Source organism: Homalodisca vitripennis, chromosome 1, assembly GCF_021130785.1.
Source record: "Homalodisca vitripennis isolate AUS2020 chromosome 1, UT_GWSS_2.1, whole genome shotgun sequence".
NCBI classification, from domain to species: Eukaryota; Metazoa; Arthropoda; class Insecta; order Hemiptera; family Cicadellidae; genus Homalodisca; species Homalodisca vitripennis.
The window spans coordinates 53923904-53949486 of NC_060207.1; the positions used below are offsets into that span (position 1 = coordinate 53923904).

Here is a 25583-nt window from a genome sequence, read left to right on the forward strand (position 1 = left end):
TGATTAAAAATAATATAATATTAATCTGCAAAAAACATAACAATTTAATCCTGATGTATAAAAATATATAGAAACACACAGTGACTGAACTGTCTCATATTAAATGAACTCTCTAAACTTTTTAAAGTGGGATTTATATTCAACACTTTTTCACTAGATATTTTAATTATATACATTATACAGCCTACCGTCATAACATGCACACGAAACACAAGAAGGAGCTGGCCCAAATAATTCAATAATGATAGTTTGAGATAGTTTATTGTTTAATGTTTGGCAACAATTACACAATCTGCTTGTTGCAATGTGGAAGACCATTGGAAGCTGCTACGGTTGGATATCTCCAGTATAGTTGTTCTGACATGAATACTAAACTGTTGTATGCTATTTAATCATTTTAAAATCACTTATTGAGTCCTAAGCAACAATATTACAAATTAAAATATTAACAACAATAACAACAAATCTATTCTAGTAGTAAGCTGGCAACACTTATAAGGCAGATGTGAAATTGACATTTTCTCAATGTTTTATCTTGGAACTTGTAAGTACAGGGGATCAGCTCTAAACCAGGAAAGTGATCTAAAACCTAGCAAAACTCACTTAAATAGATCAAATAACAGTCAAAGTAAACAGAAAACCACAGACTTGCCACAGATTTGTTTTCCATTACCAATGGATATTTTAGAGTTGGCTCTTCTCTCACATGCTAACTGATAGGTAATTGGTGATATAACAATGTTTTTGTCTACATTTGTGAGAATTAACAAAGAGTCTTTATAAGGCTAATTTCTTTTCTAATATTTTTTATTTGTTAATAAGAAAGTTGTGTTGAAGAAATTGCATATTAAAGATGAAGAGTAAAGCCGGTTGAAGTATAATTCATCATATTATCAATTTATTAAATCTAAGAAATTTTAATGCAAAATGTGAAAATGTAATACACGATTTGTAATTTGTCTTTTCATGCACCAAAATAAGTTTCAACAGTTATATAATCTTTCTAAATTTTCAAAATACATGAAACTTTATATTCAGGCTGAAAAAGTAATAAATCCAAAAGTTTTCTTTTAAAGAAATATACCTTGCCAACAAGTTGGGACAGTACTAATCCTCACCAATAATTCAAAAAGATTAAGAATTTTATCAGAGAATAATCCATTACATGTAGCACAGTTTACATTTTGACATTTTCCGCAGGTGCAGCAAAGTCAGCATGTCTCATTAAGTAAATACAAGCTACGTAAAATAACACAATAGACAATGGCACGTACCCACATGTGTTTCACATTCCATTCAATGATTGTCGTCTATTGCGCTCTAGGAGAACCAAAATATTCACATTCACCGAGAGTGTTTATATCAGGACTTTATCGCGTCTATGTTAAAAATAATAATAATGAAAATATGAATCTGAATGTACACTTATAAACTTAAAATCTAACATGAAATGAATGTATGTAAAAACATAGTCCTTAGATAACTTGAATATATGTCTTCTGCCTACTGGACAAGTAACTCACTATTACTATTATTAACAGACTATTTATACTCTGTTTCTTAATTTAATCTATGCTTTAAACATGATAGCTCAAATCAATGTTTTAAGAGGTATATTTTGTATTTAAATTTAAACATAGCATTTGTTCTTCTGATCATTCTAATCATTTCACTTTTAGCATTCAACAAAGATATTATCTTTAAATGTGGAAAACAAAGATAGTGTGATTAAACTTGTAAAACATAGTCAATAAAGTACTTTCGATCCCATGCTCTAAAGTACACTTTTTTTAATATGCTAATTTTTAAAATCACACAAACACATGGACTTAATTTTTACAGTTCTCACCATATGACCACGATTGTACAGTAAAATTTTTGGCATAACAGAAGATTTTTTCTCTTTCTACCTACAATATGAATAAATGTCTAAAAGTACTGTACTTCTCCAGCAGTAGTTTTACCTTGTACATGGTTATGCATCTAGCACCTTCTTAGTTTAGTGAGTACTAATGGAAAGAACATGTAGTTTTACTAATATTAAATTTTTACAATTAACATAAATTAGTGGTATTTGTTTTAGTAAGTGTTAACATAATTGTACAGGTTCCATATCAAATAACCTCAATAATAAGAGTCTTTATAGACACATGTTTAGGCACAGTTGATTCAATAATTTATAGATAGTTATTAAAGTTACACTTCAAACACAAATTACAAGCACAAATAAATAAAAATTAAACTAATGGCAGTTACACAGGTTAAAAAGAGACTCGTGTTAAAATATGTTCGTTAATGTTCGGAGCATAGAATTCAGCTGATATTCTTGTACTTAGTGAACAAGTTGTACAACACTCTCAGTGTGGACTTCAAGTCTAAGTTTACAATGTCTGGAACAAAAATCATATCTTATTAATCAATACTAATGAAGCCATTTATTAATAGACAAGGTTAAATAAGATTTTGGGCATTTACCATATTTATATGTAACAAAAATATAACATTAAATTTTGAGAATTGGAACCTTTCTTCATCAGGTGTCAAAACATCTTGTCAGAGGTTCATCTGCTATAAAAAAAAATCGCTCAACATTGCTGTTCTTAAAATCATCACGTAAGGTGGGATAAAGCCAACATAATTCACAGCAAACATGTTTTTAAACACACACTAATAAAGCCCTCATACTTAAAATAGCAGATCAACCATTAACTCAATCCTCTATTGATATTTTTCTGATGGCCTGCTGCACTGCCACAGTCCTCCACCAGCATTGGTGAATATCAGATGTTATTTTGCAGATGAGATATTCAGTGTACTTGTTTTGTTCAGTGACAAGTTTAGTGCTTCCTCCAGTCACCTTGGGCCCCAGGTGTATGTCTAAGTCTTTGTTATATATAACTTTTCAGTTGTTATCTATGATTTTGATGAGAGTTCATAGCCACATATTTACTATATTTTTTCAGTATTCAGTGAATAAACCTGAATAACCTTAGTATTCAGTGAACTAAGGTTTTTAGACACCTAATGATAAGGAGGATGGATTCCAATCCTAAAAATATAATGTTTCATTTTTGTAACATGTAATGATGGCAAATGTCTGCAATCCTACTATCCTTTCAAATAATCTATCACTCATAACAAAGAATGATTAAGTATTTGTAATCAGATTAAACATACCCTTTTGGTGATAAAAACACTGTTTTCAGTTACCCAGTAACTGCATTTTTCTAGCCAACTTTGTAGCGTTTACAGGCAAGGTACCAAAATTCTAAATTTGAGGTGTGAAATACTGGGCCAATTGTAGCTAATTAGCCAACATATTGATTTCTCTCTCACACCTACACACACAAGAATCTGGTAGTCAAGCAAGGGTCAGTACTCTGCATAACAATGTCCCCATTCTGTCATTACTTTCCTAGTTATCCTTACTCTCCCTCATTTTCATCTTAAACATTTATAATGAAATTAGACTTCTACACCCTCTTGCATTGCACATCTTGCACATATGCCCTGCCCGGCCTGTGGTATTAAAAATAAATATTAACAACAATAATAATAAACAACAACAACAATTGGACAATTATATAGACTAGTTGCCACTGTTGCTAAAGTGTAGATTTATAAAACTAAGTGATATTATTATTACTTATAATTGAATTGCTTAGGTCTACATCTCATGGGTTTTATAAAAAAAATTCGCATACAAATATTAATCTGTTTATTGGCTTTGTCCAAGCAAGCTGAACATGCATAGAAAGTGTACTTTCTCTTCTCTTCTTAAACTCGGTAAATTTTGCATCTCAACCTTTTCTCTACTTTGATGGGTAAGTGATCCCTTGATGTGCTAGCTCGGAAAAGTTATAGCACTTCTTTGACTTGATTAAATGTTATGATTATCAGGTCTCTGAAGCTAAGGTATGTCATCTTTCCGTTAGCTTTGAAAAGATATAGGAACTATTTTAGAATGTGATATACATAAGATGAAAGATCTTTATATACCAGTGAAGGGGTTTCCTTGGAATCAAATAGTATGGCAGTTCATACTTGTTTAGTTCACTCTAAACCTTCATAAATGTAAAGTTTAGAATGAACCTGTCTGATGTGCACAGTTCCTATAATTTCAAGACATATATGTGTACTTTTTATTTAATATGACAGTCTTACTTGAAACAAAACCATCACTTCATACAGAGACAGTGAGTTTCCGTGTTTGTTAACATCACCACAATTTCATAAAAGGTGATTTAGCAATTGGTTAATTTTGTGCATTCTGCCATTAGTCAGATCTGTTTCAGAATCATAAAAACACAAACATTGCAGAATGGTTTAATACTAATAGCGTGAGATTGTATTGCCAAATATAGAATGCCTATATTGTGAATCATTCGACCATAGTGTTCCAGTGTGGAAAGCCTACATTACCCATTTTTTTTTTAGAACTTTTTCAGTTCGTCTTTGGTAGTATTCACTCATTTGTTAAGAAGTGTATTTTTAGGAAGAGGGTTTCCTAAAAATGGTATATTATGCATACGTGCAATCTCTTTTTGCATTTGGGATAATTTCTTGGGGGGCAGCTTATAAATCAAATCTTGATCCTCTTTTTACGGTTCAGAAATCAATTTTGAAAGTAGCTTTTAAAAAATGTCATAGGTTTTCAACATCCATTTTATTTCAAGAAACTAAAATGTTTACAATAAGACAACTTTTTATAAAATCTCTTTTAATACACATGTATAAAAATTTAGATGATTTATTTGTAAGAACTCAACACACCCATAACACACGTTATTCTAGATCAACAGGAATTCTACCATTGCAATTAACTAAATCTTATTCTAACACCAACTCATACTATCTTGCTCACGTGCTTTTTATAAATATGAGTAAACAGTTTCCAAATTTCAGTTTTTTCAGTGAAATTTCTACAATTATTTTTAAAAGGAAAGTTAACCAGTGGTTATTATCATTGTCTATTGAGGAGGCCGAGGCAGTGCTGTCTACGAACTACGGACGGACAGTTTGACATGTAAATAAATAGCCACCACTCCTATCCCATCATCATTCATTATCAATAACCTATTATAATCTGCGGTGACCCTGCTTAATTACCATTGTTGCTAATATGTATATGTTTTTAAATTAATAATATTTAATGCTTTAAAACAGGTACAAAGCAAAATTACGCGGTTTTTTTCCTTTTAATATATTCATTGCATATGCGCATGTGTACAGGGTGTGGTAGATAAGTAATGAGAATGGCCGCCGCGCAGCGCCCCAGTCGCTCGCAGTGCGGTCTCTACATGCAGGTCACGTGGTGGGGGATCTGAGCTAACAGTAGGACCGGTTCGCAGTCGCATTGTAGCTCTGGCGCAGTGAGGGTCGAACTTCGCGTATTACGTTGTTTGTGTGCCCGTGACACTTGTGAAAACGCTGAAGATGGATCGCTCAATAGAACAGCGGTATGCAATCAAATTTTGCTCTCGCTTGGGCAAAACTGCTTCGGAAACTTTTGCTATGATTACGGAGGCCTACAAAGAGCACGCCCTATCAAGAGCTCAAGTGTTCCGGTGGTTTAATGAATTTAAAAACGGGAGGTAATCCGTTGAAGACATGGAACGATCTGGACGCCCTTCAACGAGTCGTGTGGATGAAACGGTGGCCAAAGTGAAAGAACTCCTGGACTCCGACCGTCGTTTAAGCCTCAAAATGATCGCCGATGAGGTCTCCGTGAATAAATTTACGGTTCACCAAATTGTTACGCAAGATTTGATGATGAGGAAAGTTTGCGCAAAATTGGTTCCCCGAGTGCTTCCCGCGAACAAAAGCCTCGTGACCTCCTATTTGACCCGAATTGGAGTTTAAGTTCTGCCACAGCCACCATACAGCCCTGACATGAGTCCTCCTGATTTCTTCCTATTTCCGAAGGTAAAAAGATGCCTGAAGGGTCATCGTTTCGACGATATTCCGAACATCCAACGTGCTGTCACGAAGGCACTAACTGGGATAACTCCAACGGTCTACAGTGGGGCCTATGAAGCTTGGAAAACGCGCTGGCAACGTTGTGTCGACGCCCAAGGCGAGTACATTGAAGAATATTAACGTTTTGTACAAATCGGATCAATAAATTTGTTTTTCTAGACTGAGTCTCATTACTTATCTACCACACCCTGTATGTGCATGCATATGTATATGTGTGTATATATGTATGTGTGTGTGTATGTATGTGTGTGGTGTGTAATGGTGTATTATTTTGTACTATATTTATATTCATTTTTTTTTTTTTATTAATCCAGTCCGTTATTTCTTCAGGCGTGAACAACTCGATACTGCGCACAGGCATCATAGCCCATGCAGGCTCATTTCCCGAGGACAATGTTTTTATACATGATGCTATTTTTATGATGTTTATTTTATGTTGTTTATTCTATGATGATTATTTCTTATTCTTTCTTCACATTTCAAAATGTTCGGTATTGTAACAATCTAGAAATGAATTGTACAGATTGTATTATAATATTGTACATATTTTTGGGAAAATAAAAATCAATTCATTCATTCATTCATTCATTCCTTGATAGACTTCAGTTCTTTCATTCGTTCATGTGACAATTTATTTGATCTAGCAGCGATATCATCAAACATACTATTGAAAACTTCCATTGGATCATTGGTCTGTAGGTTTATTTGTTCCCTACCAGTAAAGTCAAACATGTGTGGCTGATTGTGTCTTTCTACAAACCTTGCACATTATCATAACATTCATGAACAGCATTTACAACACACTGTACATTAGGATCAAGATGTATTACATTAGGCCTTCCTTCATTATCTTCCATGTTAATACCTTCAACTAGGCCTACTTCTACATAAACATCTTATTCATCTTCTTGGACATAAATCAATTCGATGCCCACACTGATAACCTGGATGTTATCTTCATCTACATAAACTTCACAACCTGGTGTTTCCACTATTTCACCATCATCAATATCAAAAATTAAATCATGATAGTTCACTCCAACTGAACTTGCTTCAGTATAAAACAATATAAATCATAAGAGGAACTTCATTCGCTCTCACCTGTTAAGAAATGTTCAGTGCTTTAAAATAGACAATTATCATTTAAAATCATTTCAGGACAGGAGAACACCGCCACTGACGTATGCTGGCAATATATTTTTAAAAGACGGATTGCTGCAGATGTAAGGCGGCAGTCTATAGGTAGAATGCAGCGCCTAATCTAAATCCACAGAACATTTCTAACTTTACGTTAGAGAAAGTTATATTATCCTTTCCTGTAGTTAAAAAGTTCACTACGTTCAATAATTAAAATATTGATATTTTTCAGTAGGATCCTAGGTATATGACTTTTTACTTGTTTAGGTGACAAACACTGACTACAGGAAAAGATGCTGTTCATGTTACAGGCAATTTTCTAGACTCATTGGTTCCTCTTCAGCTCTTCCAGGTTGACTTAGAGAAACTAATGAGGCTTTTGAAAAGACATTTCATTCTGACTGAGCAGATACACCTAATCACATGAGTTTGAACTTTGCTAATGAATGGACTGTTGGTCTTTGTTGGCTAGTGATTGCAGGGCCATCATATTTATAATTTATTTATTATCAAGTTCTTTGCTATCTGGTTTAGAAGTTCTTCAATAAGCCTAGTTAACCCTTTCAGTGCCAGTCATTTTTTGGAATGTTAGTCAAAAATGCCAAGGTTATTTTTACAAATGTTATCCAAAAGTGCCATGTCATTTTTAACAATTTGGAAACAGTTATTATAAAATGACATAACTTTGTTGTTTATTAGCCAACTTTCATAATTTTTGTTTTGTTTTGTACACAAATGTGTCTATTAACACTAAATGGACTCTATAACATCTTATACTACAAGAAAAATAAAATATTTAAAAAAATAAAATATTACCTTATTTTTTTCTTTTTTAATTTTCAGGTTTGACACTTAAAATGAATACCCAAAAAAATTCTTACACCCAATAAAGTCAAGCACAGTAAAAGAACACTTTATGTTAATGATATACACCAATTTTTATCAAACTAGCACAAAAAATAAAAACATTATAGCATTTTTTTTAAAGCCACTCACTTTTTTTACGAGGAACTAAAATGCATATATTGATAAAAAATGTCCAAGTCCTTTACTGACTTTTATTTTTCATACATGTGATAGCTATAATAATAGCTATATAAAATTGTAGAATAGAAATAAACAGAATAGGCCTAACATGATTTTGTATATTTACAAATATTTACACAATAAAACAACCTGTTTAGCAGTTGTGTTGTGTTATACCCTTAAAATGCAGTCCTTTTTTACACTGAACACACATGAAAGTGGATTTTTTTTCCTTTTCCCACCTTCTTTTGTACTCTTTTTGCTGCAAATCTGCAACAGTTTTTTCCCTGTTTTCTGGTATTTTTACAATTTGTTCTGGGATATTGTCAGGATCTCCGCCACCTCAAAAAGTTCTAGTCGGTGTTATATTTGCCAAGTCTGCAATAGTAGGCTTCTGCTTTAGCCCCTTATTCATAATAACTGCAATAATTAATGCTTGAATTTCAAGTCTGGTAACAGGCCTCCAAGACTTGGCTCTGCTATTTTCCTTCAATCTCATATTATTATTGATAAATTCTTGAGCACACTTGTTTGTAAATTTTACTATTGTGTCCAAAAGCATAGGTGTAAAAACAACACAAAATAACTTACAGGTGATGAGTTACGAGGTGGGCAATGTTTGATCCCTGGCTCTTCATGAAATGTGAACAAATGGTCATAGTCATTGTCATTTTCTTTATCAACTTCCACCCAACCTGTCCCATCTTCCGAATCAGTATTGTCCTCATTACTCTTGTCCTGTTCATTAGGCCTAGCAAGTCTTGGTCTACCCCTTGCCCTAGGTTGGTGTGGAATTGGCAAAGTTTGAGGTCTATGGGTAGGCCTAAGCTCATCTTCATCTGATGAATTTGAAAAGTCAGACCCTGAAGTAGTCAGGGTCACTATCTGTATCATCTCCCACACTACTGCTACTTTCATCCTGAGATGTTTCAGGTTCAGAAATATCACTGACAAAGTTGTCATTTAGCAATTCTTCTTCCACTACTCTTCTAAGAGTATTTTTACTCAGTGGGGACCTTAAACGATCCATATTACATTGCTTACACAATTCACAATTTGTTTATAACATTATTATAAACAAACACGTAAACATAACCTCAACAGAACACTCACCGAAACAGCACACCGGCAACTACGAAAACAAAGTGTCACGACTACGACATTTGTTATGATCAACGACAAGTTTATGATCGACGACCGGCCAACTTGATCATAAACTTTCGTCATTATTACAGATTGATCAGTTGTGTTTGTGCTATTTATAACATGCTTAAAAGCAAGTATGTTTATTTTTAATGCGAATTGATATAAAATACGCGTAAAAAATATAATGTATTGTATTTTTAATATATTTTCTTAAAAACGTCCGGTAAACCAGACGTTGGCAATTTATGCATGTTTTTTAAACGTCCGGCCACCCGGACGTCGGCACTTTATGCATGTTCTTAAAACGTCCGGTGACCCGGACGTTGGCACTGAAAGGGTTAAAAAAGTTCCAAGAGTGTGAATAGCGTATAAGGATCTACTACTTGTTAACTGGCAGGGAAACTAACTTTTTAGTCTATATATAGGAAGGTACAAAGGTCAGAGATGATACTCCTTATTTACACCGAGACAGGTCATTTAACAGACCTAGTCAATGGTATGTGTAACATTAGTTATTAATTCTTTGGCCTGCCTAGCTACCCACCTATCACATGACAAATGTTCCCATCTGCCCAGGCATCCCCCCCCACCCCCCCCCCCCCCCACCCCCCCCCCCCCCCACCCCCCCCCCCCCCCACCCCCCCCCCCCCCCACCCCCCCCCCCCCCCACCCCCCCCCCAAATGTTTAATAATTGATAGAAAAGTTGTGGAGTTATGGTAAAACTAAAAGCGAACTAAACTTGACAGTGTATTTGTTTAACAGTATTATTGTTAGTTTTAGATGGATTAAATTTTTTCAATAAAATGTACAAGAATATTGATTTTATGAAGTTTATATTTTTTATTTAATCTATTCCTTAGAATAGATAGAATACTGGTAATCGAAAATTAATTATGTTATCATGTTTCATTTTTTTATTTATAAGTTCTACTGGAGATAGGTTTTTACATAATTTTGATTCACAGTGTATTATAAATGTTATTTTTTATATTGTTTTCCTACTGAATTTTTTGTTATGGGGGGGAGGGGTGGGGCTTATTATCTATTGGCTTCGAGTTTGTTTATTGTTTGGGTTTTTGTTTGTCTTGGTAGGTTTCTTTTTCTTGCTTTATTAGATTCTTTTGTTTGATCGTTGAATGTTTTTGGTTGGTTGTTTATTTGGTTGTTTGTTTTGTGATGATTAAGGTCTTTTTTATTTTTTTTTTTTTGAGGCGCTGTTGTCGTTTGTATTTATGTCTATGCTTTTTTAGGTTTAAAAATTTTTTTTTGTGTTTTTTGGTCTTAGGAGCTTCTTTTAGTCTGTTTCTGTTTTGGTGTTGTATGCTTGATTTATTAATTACTTATTATTATCGGTTTAATAATCCTATATTATCAAACGAAACTTTACTATATAGAATTAAAAAAACATTGAAATAATTCTACCATCATAATAACAACTAAAAAAACTATTATTCCAACATACTAAAAATGTAATATAAATAAACAAAATAAAAAAAAATATTATTATAAACATAAATTATAACAAATATAATTAATATTAATAATTAAGTTAATTTAATATTTTTAACTTCCCCCCCCCCCCCCAAAAAAATGTACACACAATTTTCATTTACTTATTTTTTATATTTTTATTATTAATTTATATCATAATCTATTTATTATAACTTTAATATTTATTTTTTTTTCCCCCCCCTATATATAACATCTGTCTTAACAATGAATATTTCATCTTTTCAATAAATATTTTTTATTATTTTTTTAATTTTATATGTCATATTTTTATATTATTTTGCTTCCTAATTATTCCCTTTATTTTTTTAACTACATCTCGTACACCCCCCCCCCCCCCCCCCCCCCCCCCTCCCCCTTATTATATTTATTCTTTTTTATTAAAGGGGTTTCGTAATGTTGGTACCCCTCTCCCCTCCCACCCCCCCCCCCAATTTATTAAAGGTTTTAGCTTGGTTGGAGAACTTGTGTTGGGGTGGATGGCTCCCTCATGGAATTTCCAATAAATACCACTCTGCTAAAACACGCACCATAGATGTCTACCAGTAGTGTCATGTCCTAACCCCCCCCCCCCACCCCCCCCCCCCCCCCCCCCAGGGGGGGGGGGGGATACTTGTATGTGACTTTAATGTGGTATTAACTGGATGACTTATTTAAAGCTTAGCGAGTGTCAGTATTTATATTATAAAGAGTTCTACAAATCCACATTATCTCAACAAGATTTTGTACCGCAACAGCAAAAATATTATGCATGAATCTAATACATTAATAACAAAATGTAGAGTAGTATATTTTACAATTTATGGTATTAAAGCTGAAATTTCCTCTAAAAGAGATGTTGTCACTTTCGATCTGCTATTCCCCCTAATGTATAATTGGAGGAATTGAAAATTTTCATATTGAAATAGAACGTGTGTTTTTTCTTGTTGTTCTCAGTTTTTAGCAATTCAGAGTTTTAAGTTGAAACCACGATAGATATATATATATATATAATACTATCTATATTGAATATATATATATATATATATATATATGCTTTGAAAATATTTGTAAAGTATCACATGTTAAATTTGATTCACAGTGATTTATCTCTAAGTCAAATAAGAGTTTTTGTAACAGGTTATGTCGTTACACTAGAATGGTGCAAATAAACATCAAAATGTGTAATTATTACATAATTAGAGTGATATAATTAATATACGCCAACAAAGTATTAAAACAGATTTATATGATGCTTTAACAGTTAGTTTTCAATCATAAAAAATAAAATATATCTACAATAAATTATTTGTTGTATTGTACTATTAAATACTTTTCAAAACGTAACAGATAATTGCAAAATTATATTGGGTTTATAATAACACAGAATTATTTGTCTTACTCAATCGATAAGTAAAGTAGTGATAGTCATTGATTACAGACCCACGTCACGGTTGTAGAAAGTTAAAACATTAATTACACAGCTTGAAACTTTTATATTATTAACTAAGCAAATATATTAGTTCCATCGATGTTATTGTAAAGATCATTCAATAAAGACAGAAAAAATTAAAAGCGCAGGATTCCGAAAAGACGTGTTGTCATGCGCCATGCTTATAATTTACTCAGAGTGCTCTACGAAACTGGTCGCTGATAGAATAAGCCATCCTATGAAAAGCGTCGTTGCGTGACATCCTGGAAAACGTGTTATTACTACTCGCTTGGAGGTGCAAATTTGCATGTTTAGTAGTTTTACCTTGGGACATTTGCTTATCAAACATTGAATTTGCTCTCTGCAAACTTTTAAGAAATAATTTTTATCTGAGTGATCAATGTTTAGAAAAAAAGTATGATTATGATAACAATAGATGTATTAAAGAGTTAGAAGTATGATTTTATATCACAGAGTGTTAAAGTAAAACGATTGATTCTGTCATTTCATCAACTCTCGAAGTTGTAAATCAACAAATGGCTCTAGTACTTAGGCTGAGTGTTGTTCAAGTTTCCTTTACATAAAACCCTCAAATAATAATACCTAATAGCAATGAATTAAACTGGAATGCTTCTGTATAATTATATCTATTTAAACACTAAGTGTTACATTAGTTATAGGGAGAAAAAATTAATTCATTCAATTATGTAGAGAGATTGAGGTTCCGGGTGATGAGTTCAGTCAGTTTTGAGGTCTGGGGGATTTAGTTCAGTCAGTGGTGAAGTCCGGAGGATTAGTTCAGTCAGTTGTGAGATCCGGGGGGGTTAGTTTAGTACAGTTCTGAAGTACCGGGGGATTTGTTCAGTCTGTTGTGAGGTCGGTGCGGGTTTAGTTTAGTAGTTCTGAAGACGGGGGATTCAAGTTCAGTCGTCGCCTGAGGTTCGGGGGATTAGTTCAGTCAATTCTGTGAGGTACAGGGGGAATTAGTTCAGTCAGTTCTGAGTTCGGAGCTAGCCACTGCTGCCACGACAACTTTGCTAGTTCAAATTAATTTAATATCTGAGCTCTCTCACTCTAAAAAGGGCAAGGCGAGAGATCATCATTATACCGCATGCCTGAGTATATTGGCATTGACTGAGTTATCCTTTCATAACTTACACATTTGAAGGCAATTACTCATGAAAATCCTCCAACTAGTTCATTAAAGGGAAACAGTCTGAAAAAAAATTATTAACAATTATTATCTTTTGTATTTCTATTGTATTTTCTCAAAAAACTGAGCTTACAAACGTGCATTGAGAGAGCAGCCTAAGGCATCCTTGTGGGGTTAACTAAAAACCTCTAGAACCCCAGCCAGAATGTTAGAAAGTCAAATGAGTAAACATTTGGTATATGGAGGAACAATCTATTAGCATTGGAAGCCCTAGCCTCTTATAGTTCCTCATTCTTCTAGCCCCAGTTATAAATATTTTGTGGCCTCTCCTTATAAACTCTGAGTTTAATTCGCTAATTGTAATAGCTCGAGACCTATTATAGTGTTTATTATGATATGTTATAAACAATCTGGATATTGCACAAAAACACTCGGTATAAAAAAAATACAGAAACTTTATGTTTTCCACTCAATCCAACAAAAAATTACAACATGTTTTCACTAGCGATCCTAAACGTTGCGTTTTAGGTTTAGCTCGCTCCTCAATTGGTGAAGCTATGAAGTTTTCTTTTTTGGCTCTTTAATTGACTTTAGATAAATTAATTCTTACTTGTTTCAGTGATGCTTCTTTTAAAAAAACATTCCCGTGTCAAATAGTGTATTACAAAAATAACTCCGAGACATTGGATTGATTTAAAAGTATTTTGTTCACATTTCATTAAGGAGATAAAACAAGTCTAAGTTGGAACAGCCTTTCAGAAGAGTCGGATTCTAGGACCGCCCAGTCATTCTCCAAAAATATGATAAATGTGAATACGAGAGTTTTAAAACAATATTATACTACAATTTCGAAAGGATTGGAAAATGTTATAAATGTAATATCTAATATTGTATACACTAGCGCAAAGTATGTAAGAAAGAAATGCGCAAATACGCTGGTAAAGACTGTTTACATCTTCTCTCGCTATTGTGTTGAGTTGAAGAACAAAGAACTATTGTGGCGGTCAGTTTCTAACGTTTGTTTTAAAAAAAAGAGAATGAGATTAGCTTAGCATTGAAGAAAGATTAATTATAGACCATATTGCACTCAAAACCTAACATTACGATGGAGAACATGTACCAAAACAATTAAAACAAACATAAGGTTCACTTGAATCTTTCATTTAGTCGTGGTAGAGTGTGGAGACAAAAGCCATGGAGCGTTATATGGATGAAAAGTCATCCCCACCGGGGAATGTGGGGGTGCGCATGGAATGTCCCTCAGGGAAGGGAGGATTCGGGGGGTGTCACCCGGGGAAAATTTTTGAACTTAATGCTCTGAGTAATGAATTTTAAGGCTGTTTTTAAACTAAAGTAAGAATAAAACGTTGTTATAAATTTTAAGTTAAGCTTATTTTGAAGAAATCTCTCAATGAGTGCTTAAAATGCCGTCCGTGTCTGCGACAATAGGTAATGTGAAGAGTTTATTTAGTTATCCCAATAATTAAATTGTATATGTATTTTAGAGTAAATAATAACTATAGTTTTTAGCTTTAAATATATGTATATTTTACTTATCAAGTAATTACACATAAATACTGAATAAAAATTACAGTTATAATAGAAATTACATTACATATTACAAAACAATAATTTTACTAAAAATTAAGAAAGATTTGTTTTTTTGTTCGACCATTTCGTCTACAATACTCTATCTCTTTCAAGGTAGCAGAAATTGCCCAGGTCCAGAGGAAAGTATATTATGATGGTGTGCTAGTTATGTCTAAATAATTACTTTTTGATACGCTTCGTATGTATAATTTAATACAGAGAAGTTCAAAAATGTAGTTTACATGTTAAATACCTGTTGCAAAGTTGCCTTAAAGCTATTCAACAGTAATTTATAGAATGTTTTATCATACTACGTGTCAAGCATAAAAACTGTAAGGACTTCCTTAAAAGAGATCAAGAATACTGAGAAAAACTAGTGTGATACAATTTTAATACAGGTACAAAAGAAGAACGAGGATGGTATAGCCTAAGTCCTACAGACAATGACAACAGTGCTTGCTTTCTATATTTTAGTTGTAATAATGGGTACTTAAATTTAGTATAGAAAACTATCTTTTGTAGATCAGAAGATTATTTCGTAGAAACTGCCAATAGGGCATGGAGACAACTGTTCATGTACTCTAAGTGTTGTCAGTTTCTTACAAGTATTCAAATAGTGTTCATACTATAATTAAGTTTGGTTACTTATTTTATGAAAAATTGTTTTGCAACAGAAAATTATAATTAATACTAATGTGGTTTACTTGCTTAAGACAAAGTAATTACTTTTACATTATTTACACATATAATAGAGATACACAAACACTCATATGATTTTTTGAGAGTTAAACTATGGTAAATTGCTGAAATTAAAATTGTTTTCTAAAAACCAAGTAGATAGACTTTTTCTTCTTTACAAAGATAGAAATAAAGATTTCTAGTTTTATTTATATTGGTAAAGATGCTTTTAGTACATGTGTAAAATTTGATATGTTGGAATCCATGAGACTGTTTTCAGACTAATGCTTATGATGGTGTCACTGATCTGTACTTTAGTGCATGTTGTTTTGCCAAGAGACAGCACACTTGGTGTACTCTGCCAGTCGCCACCTCACAACCTTGTGTTCCAGTGATATTCGCTCGCCCTCATGGTGCCATCTATGCTACATTGGTCTTCGCTCAACTGTTCTGGTACGTAAAGAGTTTTTACTACGCAATGCAGTGTCTTCTTATAGTATAAATGTAAGACTTCCTCTCCAGACCGTTGTTGCTGATGTAAGCACGCGTAGGTGAACTTTTAAAATGATAATACACGTTAAATTTGAAATGTGCATATTATAACATTAGGGATTAAAATGCACACAATGCACTGAATTACCATCTAGTAAGTCTACTGTTTTGATCTTATTTTAAATCATGAGATTTCACATATTAAAAAAGAGTAAGAGTGCTTAACAGGAGAGTACGGAAAACTTATATTGGCAATTGATATTCACGTAACGATTTTAATGAGATAAAACAAAAAGTAAATGTATTACCCGATTAACCCTGTGTACAACTCAGATTTTAAAGTGTAGCTTCTTTCCGGAATGTAATACGGTGGGTCTATATGATGAACTGTTCTGTGCTAGTTTAGGCGAAGTCTTATAAATTGAAAATTATTTGTAAATGTGTTCTATCTCACGAGAACGACCTGAGCAATTTAGCTAATTATTGTGGTTTTATATTCTTTGAAGTCTAGAATGGGTCTTATGTGTAAGTGAAAGAAAGATCGCAGAAGGTTTCCCAGAAACATTTAATTTTGGAATTTAATGTATAATATCAATGTTTTATAATACGCATTTAACTGATACTAAAACAGCTAGTGACGATTTTAAAACTTTCTTTGATGCCTGACAGCTGAAGTTCGTCATATAAGCTAAAACATTTGTTTACATTTTTATTTTCGTAAAATTTTAGTAGAGCACAGAGTGTGTTGATGAGTTGTGTGGTGTAAATAACTAAGACGAAGTTTACTTCCTATAGAACTGTTGCATTCCAGATTGCGTCCATGAAGGAATGTAAAAGAACATCTAATGCGTTTTGAAGACTTTGTTTAAATTTTTTATTTATGTAAAATTTAAAGAAACTTTTTTAATAACACCTTATTAGCAAAGCTGTGAACTTAAGTGCTCAAAACTTAAGTAAAAACGAGGAAGATGAACACTATAGACATTGCCTCAACGGACGCATTCTTTCTCAGACTACAGTTCGAAAAAACAAAGATCTTTTATGACGCAAAACCTAATTATGTAGATGTTATTTTGGAAATTTGCATGAATTTTGTAGAATTTTCGCTTTTACCGGAAGTAGGTGTGTTTTGAAGTTGTAGGCTTCTCGTATCGGTCTGAATAGATTTATTTAAGATGGGACATAAGGTAAAACTCTACTATTGACTAACTTAAAATATCTTAGACCGAAAGATAGGGTTTCCTGAGAAGCGGAAGTAAATCCATGTCAGATGGAAGTAGATTAAACAAGGCTTTAACAACAATAAACGGATTTTTACGAAGTTGGGTTTTCCTCAAGAGCCTATGTGATAGATTTTTTGACGAAGTGACAACTCAGCTGTGGCACCAAAAGTATAATTCATTCAACCAGAAATTTTCCTGTACGAAGAAAACCTAATGAAAGTGTCAGTTCATGAAAACTCTGAGCATATTAATCATGAACACTGTATATTATGTATACCTGGATATACTGGTCATACCTACTGCACGTTGAAAATATCATAGGGAGCCAACCACAAATTACATGTAGTGCTTTACTAAGTAGATCTTTTTTTTTTAATTGTGTGTCGGAGCTGTTGGTAAAGGCTAGTAGTAATACAAATATAAAACAAATTGTACACAAAGTATTTTTATTATTATTTCTATTCTATTTAAATTTCATGAAAGTCCAAATACTCCTGAATATTTATTGAGAGAAACCAAAATAGCAACACTGAAATTCCTTGACAATCTGTGCCTAGAAAAAAGTAAACAATGGGGTAGAAGGAAAACATGACAACATGAATATTGTGTTCAGTTAAGAGAATAGTTGTCGGCTTTTACAAATAAGTAAGATAATTGTTTATTTATATGATCGAGCTTATTTTTAGGCAATAGTGAAAAGGAAAAGTAATAGGGCAGTATACAGTTTACTCACTATTTTTTCGTTATGTAATGTGAAGTTCGTATAACATTAATACGTTTTTGCACATCCAAAAAGGGTATAACTTTGCTAATTCTCTGCTTCATCCTTAAAATCACACAAACTCGCCAAATACATTTTTTGTATTCAGAATTGTTCACACTGTAGATGGTTTAATACCGAAACACGTGTCTGTAAAGATTAAATAGTTTATCTCTAAAAAGGGTTTTAGTTCAGATTCTTTATTCTTTTTATGCAATATATCGGTATTTAAGCAGTAAAAATATATTAGTAAAGTATAGTACAGAAATATGTAGAAAATTCAATTGTTACTTCAGTAATTAGTTATCTGAAGCATCGAGAATTTACTGAATATATGTCTAATTGAGTTTGCCCACAGGATTCTTTTATGTATGAGTTAGACTTTTACATATACAATTAATGAATAAAAAAATAAATGGAGTTGTTATGAGAATCCATCTATTTTATATATTGATTTAGTTTAGCACGAAAAAACCTACATTGGGTAAATTAAAAATGTCAGTATAGATAGAGAGAGAGAGAGAGAGAGAGAGTTCCCCAGTGTGTGAAACAGAAAGAAACATCTAGAAAGTGACCATTTCTTCTCAAGGCAATTTTATATACACAAAGGTTGAAATGTTATCTCTCAAGATGACGTAAAACTTAACTACAATTCGTGTTTAGTGTTCAGAGGTACAAGGATTCACTTTACGTAGAAACACATCTAGACCTAGTTATGGCGTGGGTACATTATCCATTGCTCCTGTCAGCTCACACACAACAGTTGTGTATTTTTATTTTTAACTTTGTTGGATTTAATTATACTTTTGATTCCAGGCTGAAGAAAGTCTGCTGTTGGTCCTCACTTTAATTCAAAAAGAATATCAGAAATGATGTGAGGATCGCATATTAGCAACCAAAACTGCAGAGGAAACAACCTGGATTGTACAAATGGTTAATGTAACAAGAGACACAAATGGAAACAGTAAACTCAACGTTAGGAAACTACAGGTATTAATGAGTTATATATCGATTTTCAACAGGATTGGCTTCCAAATCTTTTTGTTTCAGAAATGATCGAAGGATTACGTATATTGAGATGACTTTTTGAGAGATTGACCCTCCAGTAGTAAAACTACAGATTTGTCTATCTCACGTCTAAATGAAACAAGCATAATTACAATAAACATTCAAATCTCACTTAAGGAACGACATCGCAGTACTGTTGACTTATTTAAAACTCGATGAAAATTATATAGACAAAACGTACAACGGAATCATCGCTAAAAAAAACAAACCCAACAGAAAATCCTTTGGACACAGTAAAGTGAAATATTAGAATAGAAATGAAGAAGAATAACACAGAAAAAATGTAGAAGAAATCAGAGGTACAAATGAGAGCCCAACCTCCACGCAATGACAGTGTAAAGATCAAATTGAATAAATTTCGCAAATTTGAAGAAGAGAAGTGGAAAAAGAAAAATCCTGAAGAAGGATTTTTCAGCCTGTGTGGCAATCAAGTTACTAGTATTTTTCATTTTTTACAATACTTGGGTTTTAATAAATCATGTTATAAAAATAGCTATGTTGCTGATTACAGTTTTTGTACCATCGTTGTACAATAAATAATACTTTGTTTAATGGAATAAAAATTACTATACCATATTTCTTGAAATATTATCCTTAATTATGATTACCATCTAGGAAGCTTAATTTATGAATGATTGCATAAACAAGCGGTTTGATTGAGAAATCTCATATCAACTTCACGGTAGATTTTAATAATTCTTCATGTGAACCATGTTATAAGTACCTCACACGAACGCCAAAACTACGATGATATTAAGAACCTTAAAAATGGTTTCAATTCAATGAAAAAGTTGTCACAAAATTCTTTTCATCTTAACATTCCCTGATAATCTGTGTTTGTTTTTGAAATTGTCACATATAAATTATGTTTGTGTATTTTGCTATAAACAGATGATAAAACTAATTTGGGGTTTCGACGGTAATCGTCATCAGTCTAATCTGCACAATTCAAATTAAGTCAATTATTTCTTGTTTAAGACCGTATAACGGGTATACTGATTCACTCTTCCGCTCTCCGTTTTATAACGAGTAGACAAGATAATTATTCACGTTCACTTGTATTATTTGACAAATTCAATTACAAAACTTATCGTAGTGTGTTATTACATGAGAGGCTATATTTTTAAAATTTCTGTTTCAAACTAATTCATTTAACGCGTTTTGGGGATTTTACTAATTAACAAAATAATAATAACCGAAATAGTACTCTAGATTTAACAATCCTCGTTTCGTTATGTGTTTTATAATCTAGACCTATATGTATCTTCTTCTAGATAATAATTTATTTTCCCATTACCCACTTATCCAAAACTTACCATAATGTTCACTATCATACTTCCTTCCGTGTTTGTATTATTTTTACTTGAGTGGCTTTACAAGGATCCAACTCAGTCAATTAAGTTTGTGTTTTGCCTAAACTTGGGATAGTGGGTTGTGTTTAATTTCTTGTGTTGCGTGTAAAATAATTTATGTTCTGCCTAATTTAATTCCCAACCCGTTTGGTTTTGTGTTTTTTGGAGTGGTTTGTAATTTTTTGATAACATTTTGACTGTGATTGCTTTGGTAAAAATGGTGTTTGTTGGATGAATATATCGCTTATACTAGAATCCAGTTTATAGATAATACATTAAAATCTGAAAATAATACATTGCAATACATATAAATCTCAAAAACAGCAAACCTTTTTACTTTTATCACAACCAACACTCCTGTATAATTAACCAGAACACATGGTTTTCCTAATTTATACGCTATTCGCTCTTTATCAACATCCTGTCATTTTAAGGTGTGTAACTTTCAAACACTTTGGTTTAATAATGTTCTTTCTAAATTTGGTTCTTCTGTTCTTGTCTATGTTATTTGTTTGTAACATTTTTATTATTGCCCTTTGTTGTGGATAGGGTAAAATGAGAAGTGATATTCGCTCAGTAGTTTTTACATCACCTCTCACGTCAGAATTACACAGTCGATAGTTGAGAGCTATCATGTGCAAGGCTGAGCAATACAATCAGTCACTAAAATTATTGTATTTTTATTGTTAAGTATTGTATATTGACGTATTGTATTTTTAATCATTAAAATGTTTCGGCACTTTGTTCATTGTTAATTAAAACCAAACACGGACATGGCACCTTTGTTGGGCTTTTCTTTGGGGGTTTTATGCTTCGCTATAACGTGTTTTGAAACTACACCAATTTGACCGAGAAATCGTTAGGACAACGGAACATTTTAGTTTTTTTATAACCTGTTTTGTTTTTTTAGCTTCATGTCATTTTTTGTTTAGGTGCGAGGGGATTCTGAGCTTGATTGGGAGTTTTTTTAAAAATTTTTATTATATTGGGTTTTTTTGCAAAATTGTGTGCTCCCATAGCAGATAATTTTTAATAAGGGGCGACTTTAACATAAACGTTTTGAAGGCTACGATTGAAAACTGATCTTTTCGGGAAATTGCAGAAAGAAACTTTCGGTCTTCATTGGTCCGTTAACTCGGGGGACCCGCGTAACGGCAACCTTGCCACTGCGATTAAATAGTTATCAAAAAACATTTCAGATGAGTTGGTATCCCTCTTTGTCACAAACCGTCTTGACCATAACGCCCCAGTATAGTCACTTATTAGACTCTTCCCCTGCCATTCGCCTCCTCAGGGCTGTCATTAGTCAATCCACAAGGGCCCCCACATACGACCCTCCGCAAATTATTAGATCATGAAAATTGGGAGTGCCTTGGGTTTAAATTTCTTTTAGACGTTGAAGATTGTTTGGACATTTAACAATGCGCTACACTGTAATTATGTTGATCTCCAGTTTCTTCCGCATTAAAGTAGTAAGTGTTTGAAAGATATCCTTTCTAGGACTCTCTCCGTTCTATGGACCGATTTGAGATTTCCTAATACAAAGGACAATTTGGTATTTATAAGGGGCTTAATATCTACAATTGATGCGGTCAACAGCTTATTGACATTATTCTGGAGGGCCTAGACAGTAGAAAACCTACAAATCAGCATTTTCCATAGACTTAGGCTTTTGACTGCGTGGATCATCAAATAGTGATCTGGAAATTAAGAGGTAGCTGGATGGGATACGAGGTAACACCACCAGTTGGCTAAAATCGTACTTACATGAAATGAGATCCCAATATGTTGCAGTCCAAGAATGAAAAATCACGTCAAGAAAAACTTTTAAATGTCATAGCTCGCCAACAGGTGATGTCGAATTTTAGGTCCAGTACTTTTTTAAATTTATGTAAATGCCTCTACAGATTCTCTCATGTAGCTTCAGCAATGGCTTTGTTAATATGCGTTGGAACTATTTCTCTGTATCAAAGGAAGTAAGGAGTAGGCATTGAAAAAGCAATGCTTTTAATTGAGGTCAGAATCTTTGCTTAGCAATTTTTGAACAGACTAAATTTGCGTACTTACGACTCAAAATAATTAATTTTATTAATTTTTCTGGGAAAAAGGTTTACACCAAGAGTTGTAATACATCATTAATATTACATTGAAAAAGAAATCGATGGAGGTCAAGACGTAATAAATTCCTGGAATAAGGCATATTGATAGTATGTTTACCTTGGGCACTCTGTCGATGTTGTTGTCTGTGGAAAAGTATATCCTCTGGCATTTTTTTGTACGTGAGAAGTCTTAGCGACATTTTGTGTGATGAGGGTACATTATAAATGGCATTTATTACGGCCTTTATATACCCTATCATTGTCTGTGTGTTGTCATTACGCTATGTGGTGGTTAGTTCACAATCACAACTTGTACCAGATGTTTTGTGTGTGTCAAAAAATGAGCAATGCCGAAATAATTGCAAACTTGTGTTTCATGAGAGTCATGTAGAGGAGATGTTTTAGAAGCTTGAACTGCCTAACACTCCATCCCTCTACATGTACGAAATGTCTTGTTGTGTCTGTCGGTACAATGTAAAACCACACGTGGCAGAGACGTGCATGGCTATCACTGGGGGAGGGATGTGAGGATGTGTTAAGGGCGGCACAGCACAGGCTTCGAGCTTATGAACCTATGCTCGTGAAGTCGGAGCTCAAATTGATCATTTGCTTCCCATCGGTATTTGTGAGGAACAGAGGGAAGCACTGTTGAAAAAGAAATAAAGCATTCTTTAGTAGGGTGGTTCTTCTACGGCCTTACTTGGCAGTTCACGGGACGTGATCAGAGTGATAGCCTGTTAGACTAATACAGGGCGACCTGTTTAGTCTTAAAATATGTTTTTAGATTTTTATTGTTACAGAGTGGCGCATAAAACGGGAAATTTGAAGTTGTTGTTTATACACCTGTAAGTCTCGTAGGAATGGGGCGACGAAGTCATGGACGCCAAGTAGTAACGGTCATTTAATTTAGATGGAGCAGTGGAGTGGTGCGGCAGCGTGCCGTTGCCGTGAGAGCGTATAACAAAAAAGGTGTGTCAGTGTAACAGCTACACAACAAGTGTTCGACGCCTTATGATATTTCTCCCGCGGTTCGAGTTCTTCTTCACATGCATATCGGACTTTGAAGAGGAGGTGGTTCGGCCTTAAAGAAAAAACCTCCTGGGGGTTATAGTGACTATTCGAATCCCAGAAAATGTTAATGCAGTGAGAGTCACAGTGAAAGGAATATGCGTCGTTCTATACGAAAAAAAATCGCCTCATCATTGACTTGAGATCGGATGTGTGGAAAGAATATTGCACGGCCTGCAGTTTCATCCGCTACTCAATGCTTCAGAATGTTTCAAGATCTAAAACCATAATGACGGTGAGATTTACGCCTTAGTTTTGTAAGTGAAAATTGTTGACAGCTTGTTAAAATAATTTTAATAACTGTTTGCTTTTGTTGAAGATCAAGCTTATTTTTTAGACAATATTAAAATTAAAAGATAATAAGCGTAAACAGATTAGTTAATATTATTCATCCTGTATTATAAATTACTTAACATTAATTCAAACAGGGTTTTTTGTTACATTGCCAAAAAAAGAGTGTAAACTGTTGGAGGAGTAACTGCTTCAACCTCAAAACAACACAATTCCAAATACATTATTTATATTTTAAATATACAGGGATTAAAAGATAAAATAGAGCATTAAATATCATTATTTATGATAGTAATATAAACTGAAAGATTTCAGTTATTTGTTATCTGAAGATTGTCTTACTAAAGATATATCTTACCTAGGTTGCCCAGAGGATTATATTATGTATGTATGGCTTTTATAGAAAGAAATAGTGAATAAATAACCTCCTTAGTTTGATAGAAAAAGTTAGGAATAGTAGAATCTTTCTTTCCAATGAAGCTGAAATGTGTTAATATTACAAAAGGAAATTGTATTTTCATTTATAAAATAATAATTAGCTCATGAAAAGTATCCAGATTTTGACAAAACTCGTAATCGTAGAATCAAAGAAAGTTCAGCTCACCACCTATCTGTGGATAACACAAAAATCTTGGAAACTCAAGAGATGTCTTAACTTTTTATTTCTAAACGTGTACCATGGCTATTCTGTGGTACTCAAAATTGACATATTTCAAATAACATTGTACAAAAAAAGATAAGGAAACTTCTAAATATATTAAAGTAATACAAATGGCTTTTGCACTTTTTATAAACCAACCATTTTTCACATAACATACTTGATTCGTCTTTATAAATCATAAAGGATTTAACTGAAATATTAAAAAAAAAAACTGTTCTAAGACAAATGAAAACTTGTTTTATTCAACTTTAAAAGTTTTAAAATAAAACATGTCACCTTTTGCAATCAGTTATCCAAATTCACTCTTTGGTGAATCTCACACATTACTTACGAAAAAACACTTAGTTTTGAACTATATTTCCAAGAATTGTTCAAGATTATAGTTGATAAGTTAGCATTATTCAATAACAAATAAATGCTCTACAATAAAAGTGATTAAAACTCCTAGCGTGAGTACACTACAGCCCAAATAAAAATTCATTGATTTTGAAGAAAAAATTTTGAAAGTTTCAGTCATTTGATCAATGAAAATCCAAGTATCATTTTTTTAAATTGTCTTTCTGATTCCAGGCTGAAGAAGTCTACTGTTGGTATCACTTAAACTTCACAGAATATCAAAAGTATGCTGAGGACTCGCAAATTTTCAACCCAAACTCTGCAGGGGAACAACTAGATACAAATGCTAATTTAACAGAGGAACAATGGAACAGTAACTCAACCACCAAGAAAACCTCAGGTATTCATGACTTGTATATTGAATTTTCGCAGAATTGGCTTCCAAATCTTTGTTCAGAAACTGATCGAAGGATTACGTATATTGAGATACTTTTTGGAGATTGACCCACCAGTAGTGAAAATCACAAATTTATATACATATATCAATGAAACAAACAATAATTACAATAACACTTCAAATCTCACTTCAGGAACGACCAACAA

At 33.1% G+C, this 25583-nt stretch overlaps 1 protein-coding gene across 1 annotated transcript in view; it reads right to left on the reverse strand.

The window, feature by feature from the left end:
* Positions 1–242: 242 nt before the first annotated feature.
* The window catches only part of LOC124361393 (beta-parvin), a 96761-nt gene continuing 71420 nt past the window's right edge, over positions 243–25583 (reverse strand). Inside the window, exon 8 of the mRNA XM_046815452.1 lies at positions 243–2390. Within this exon, the coding sequence (XP_046671408.1) occupies positions 2314–2390 (77 nt within the window). The 3' untranslated portion in view covers positions 243–2313. The remainder of the gene's footprint in view (positions 2391–25583) is intronic.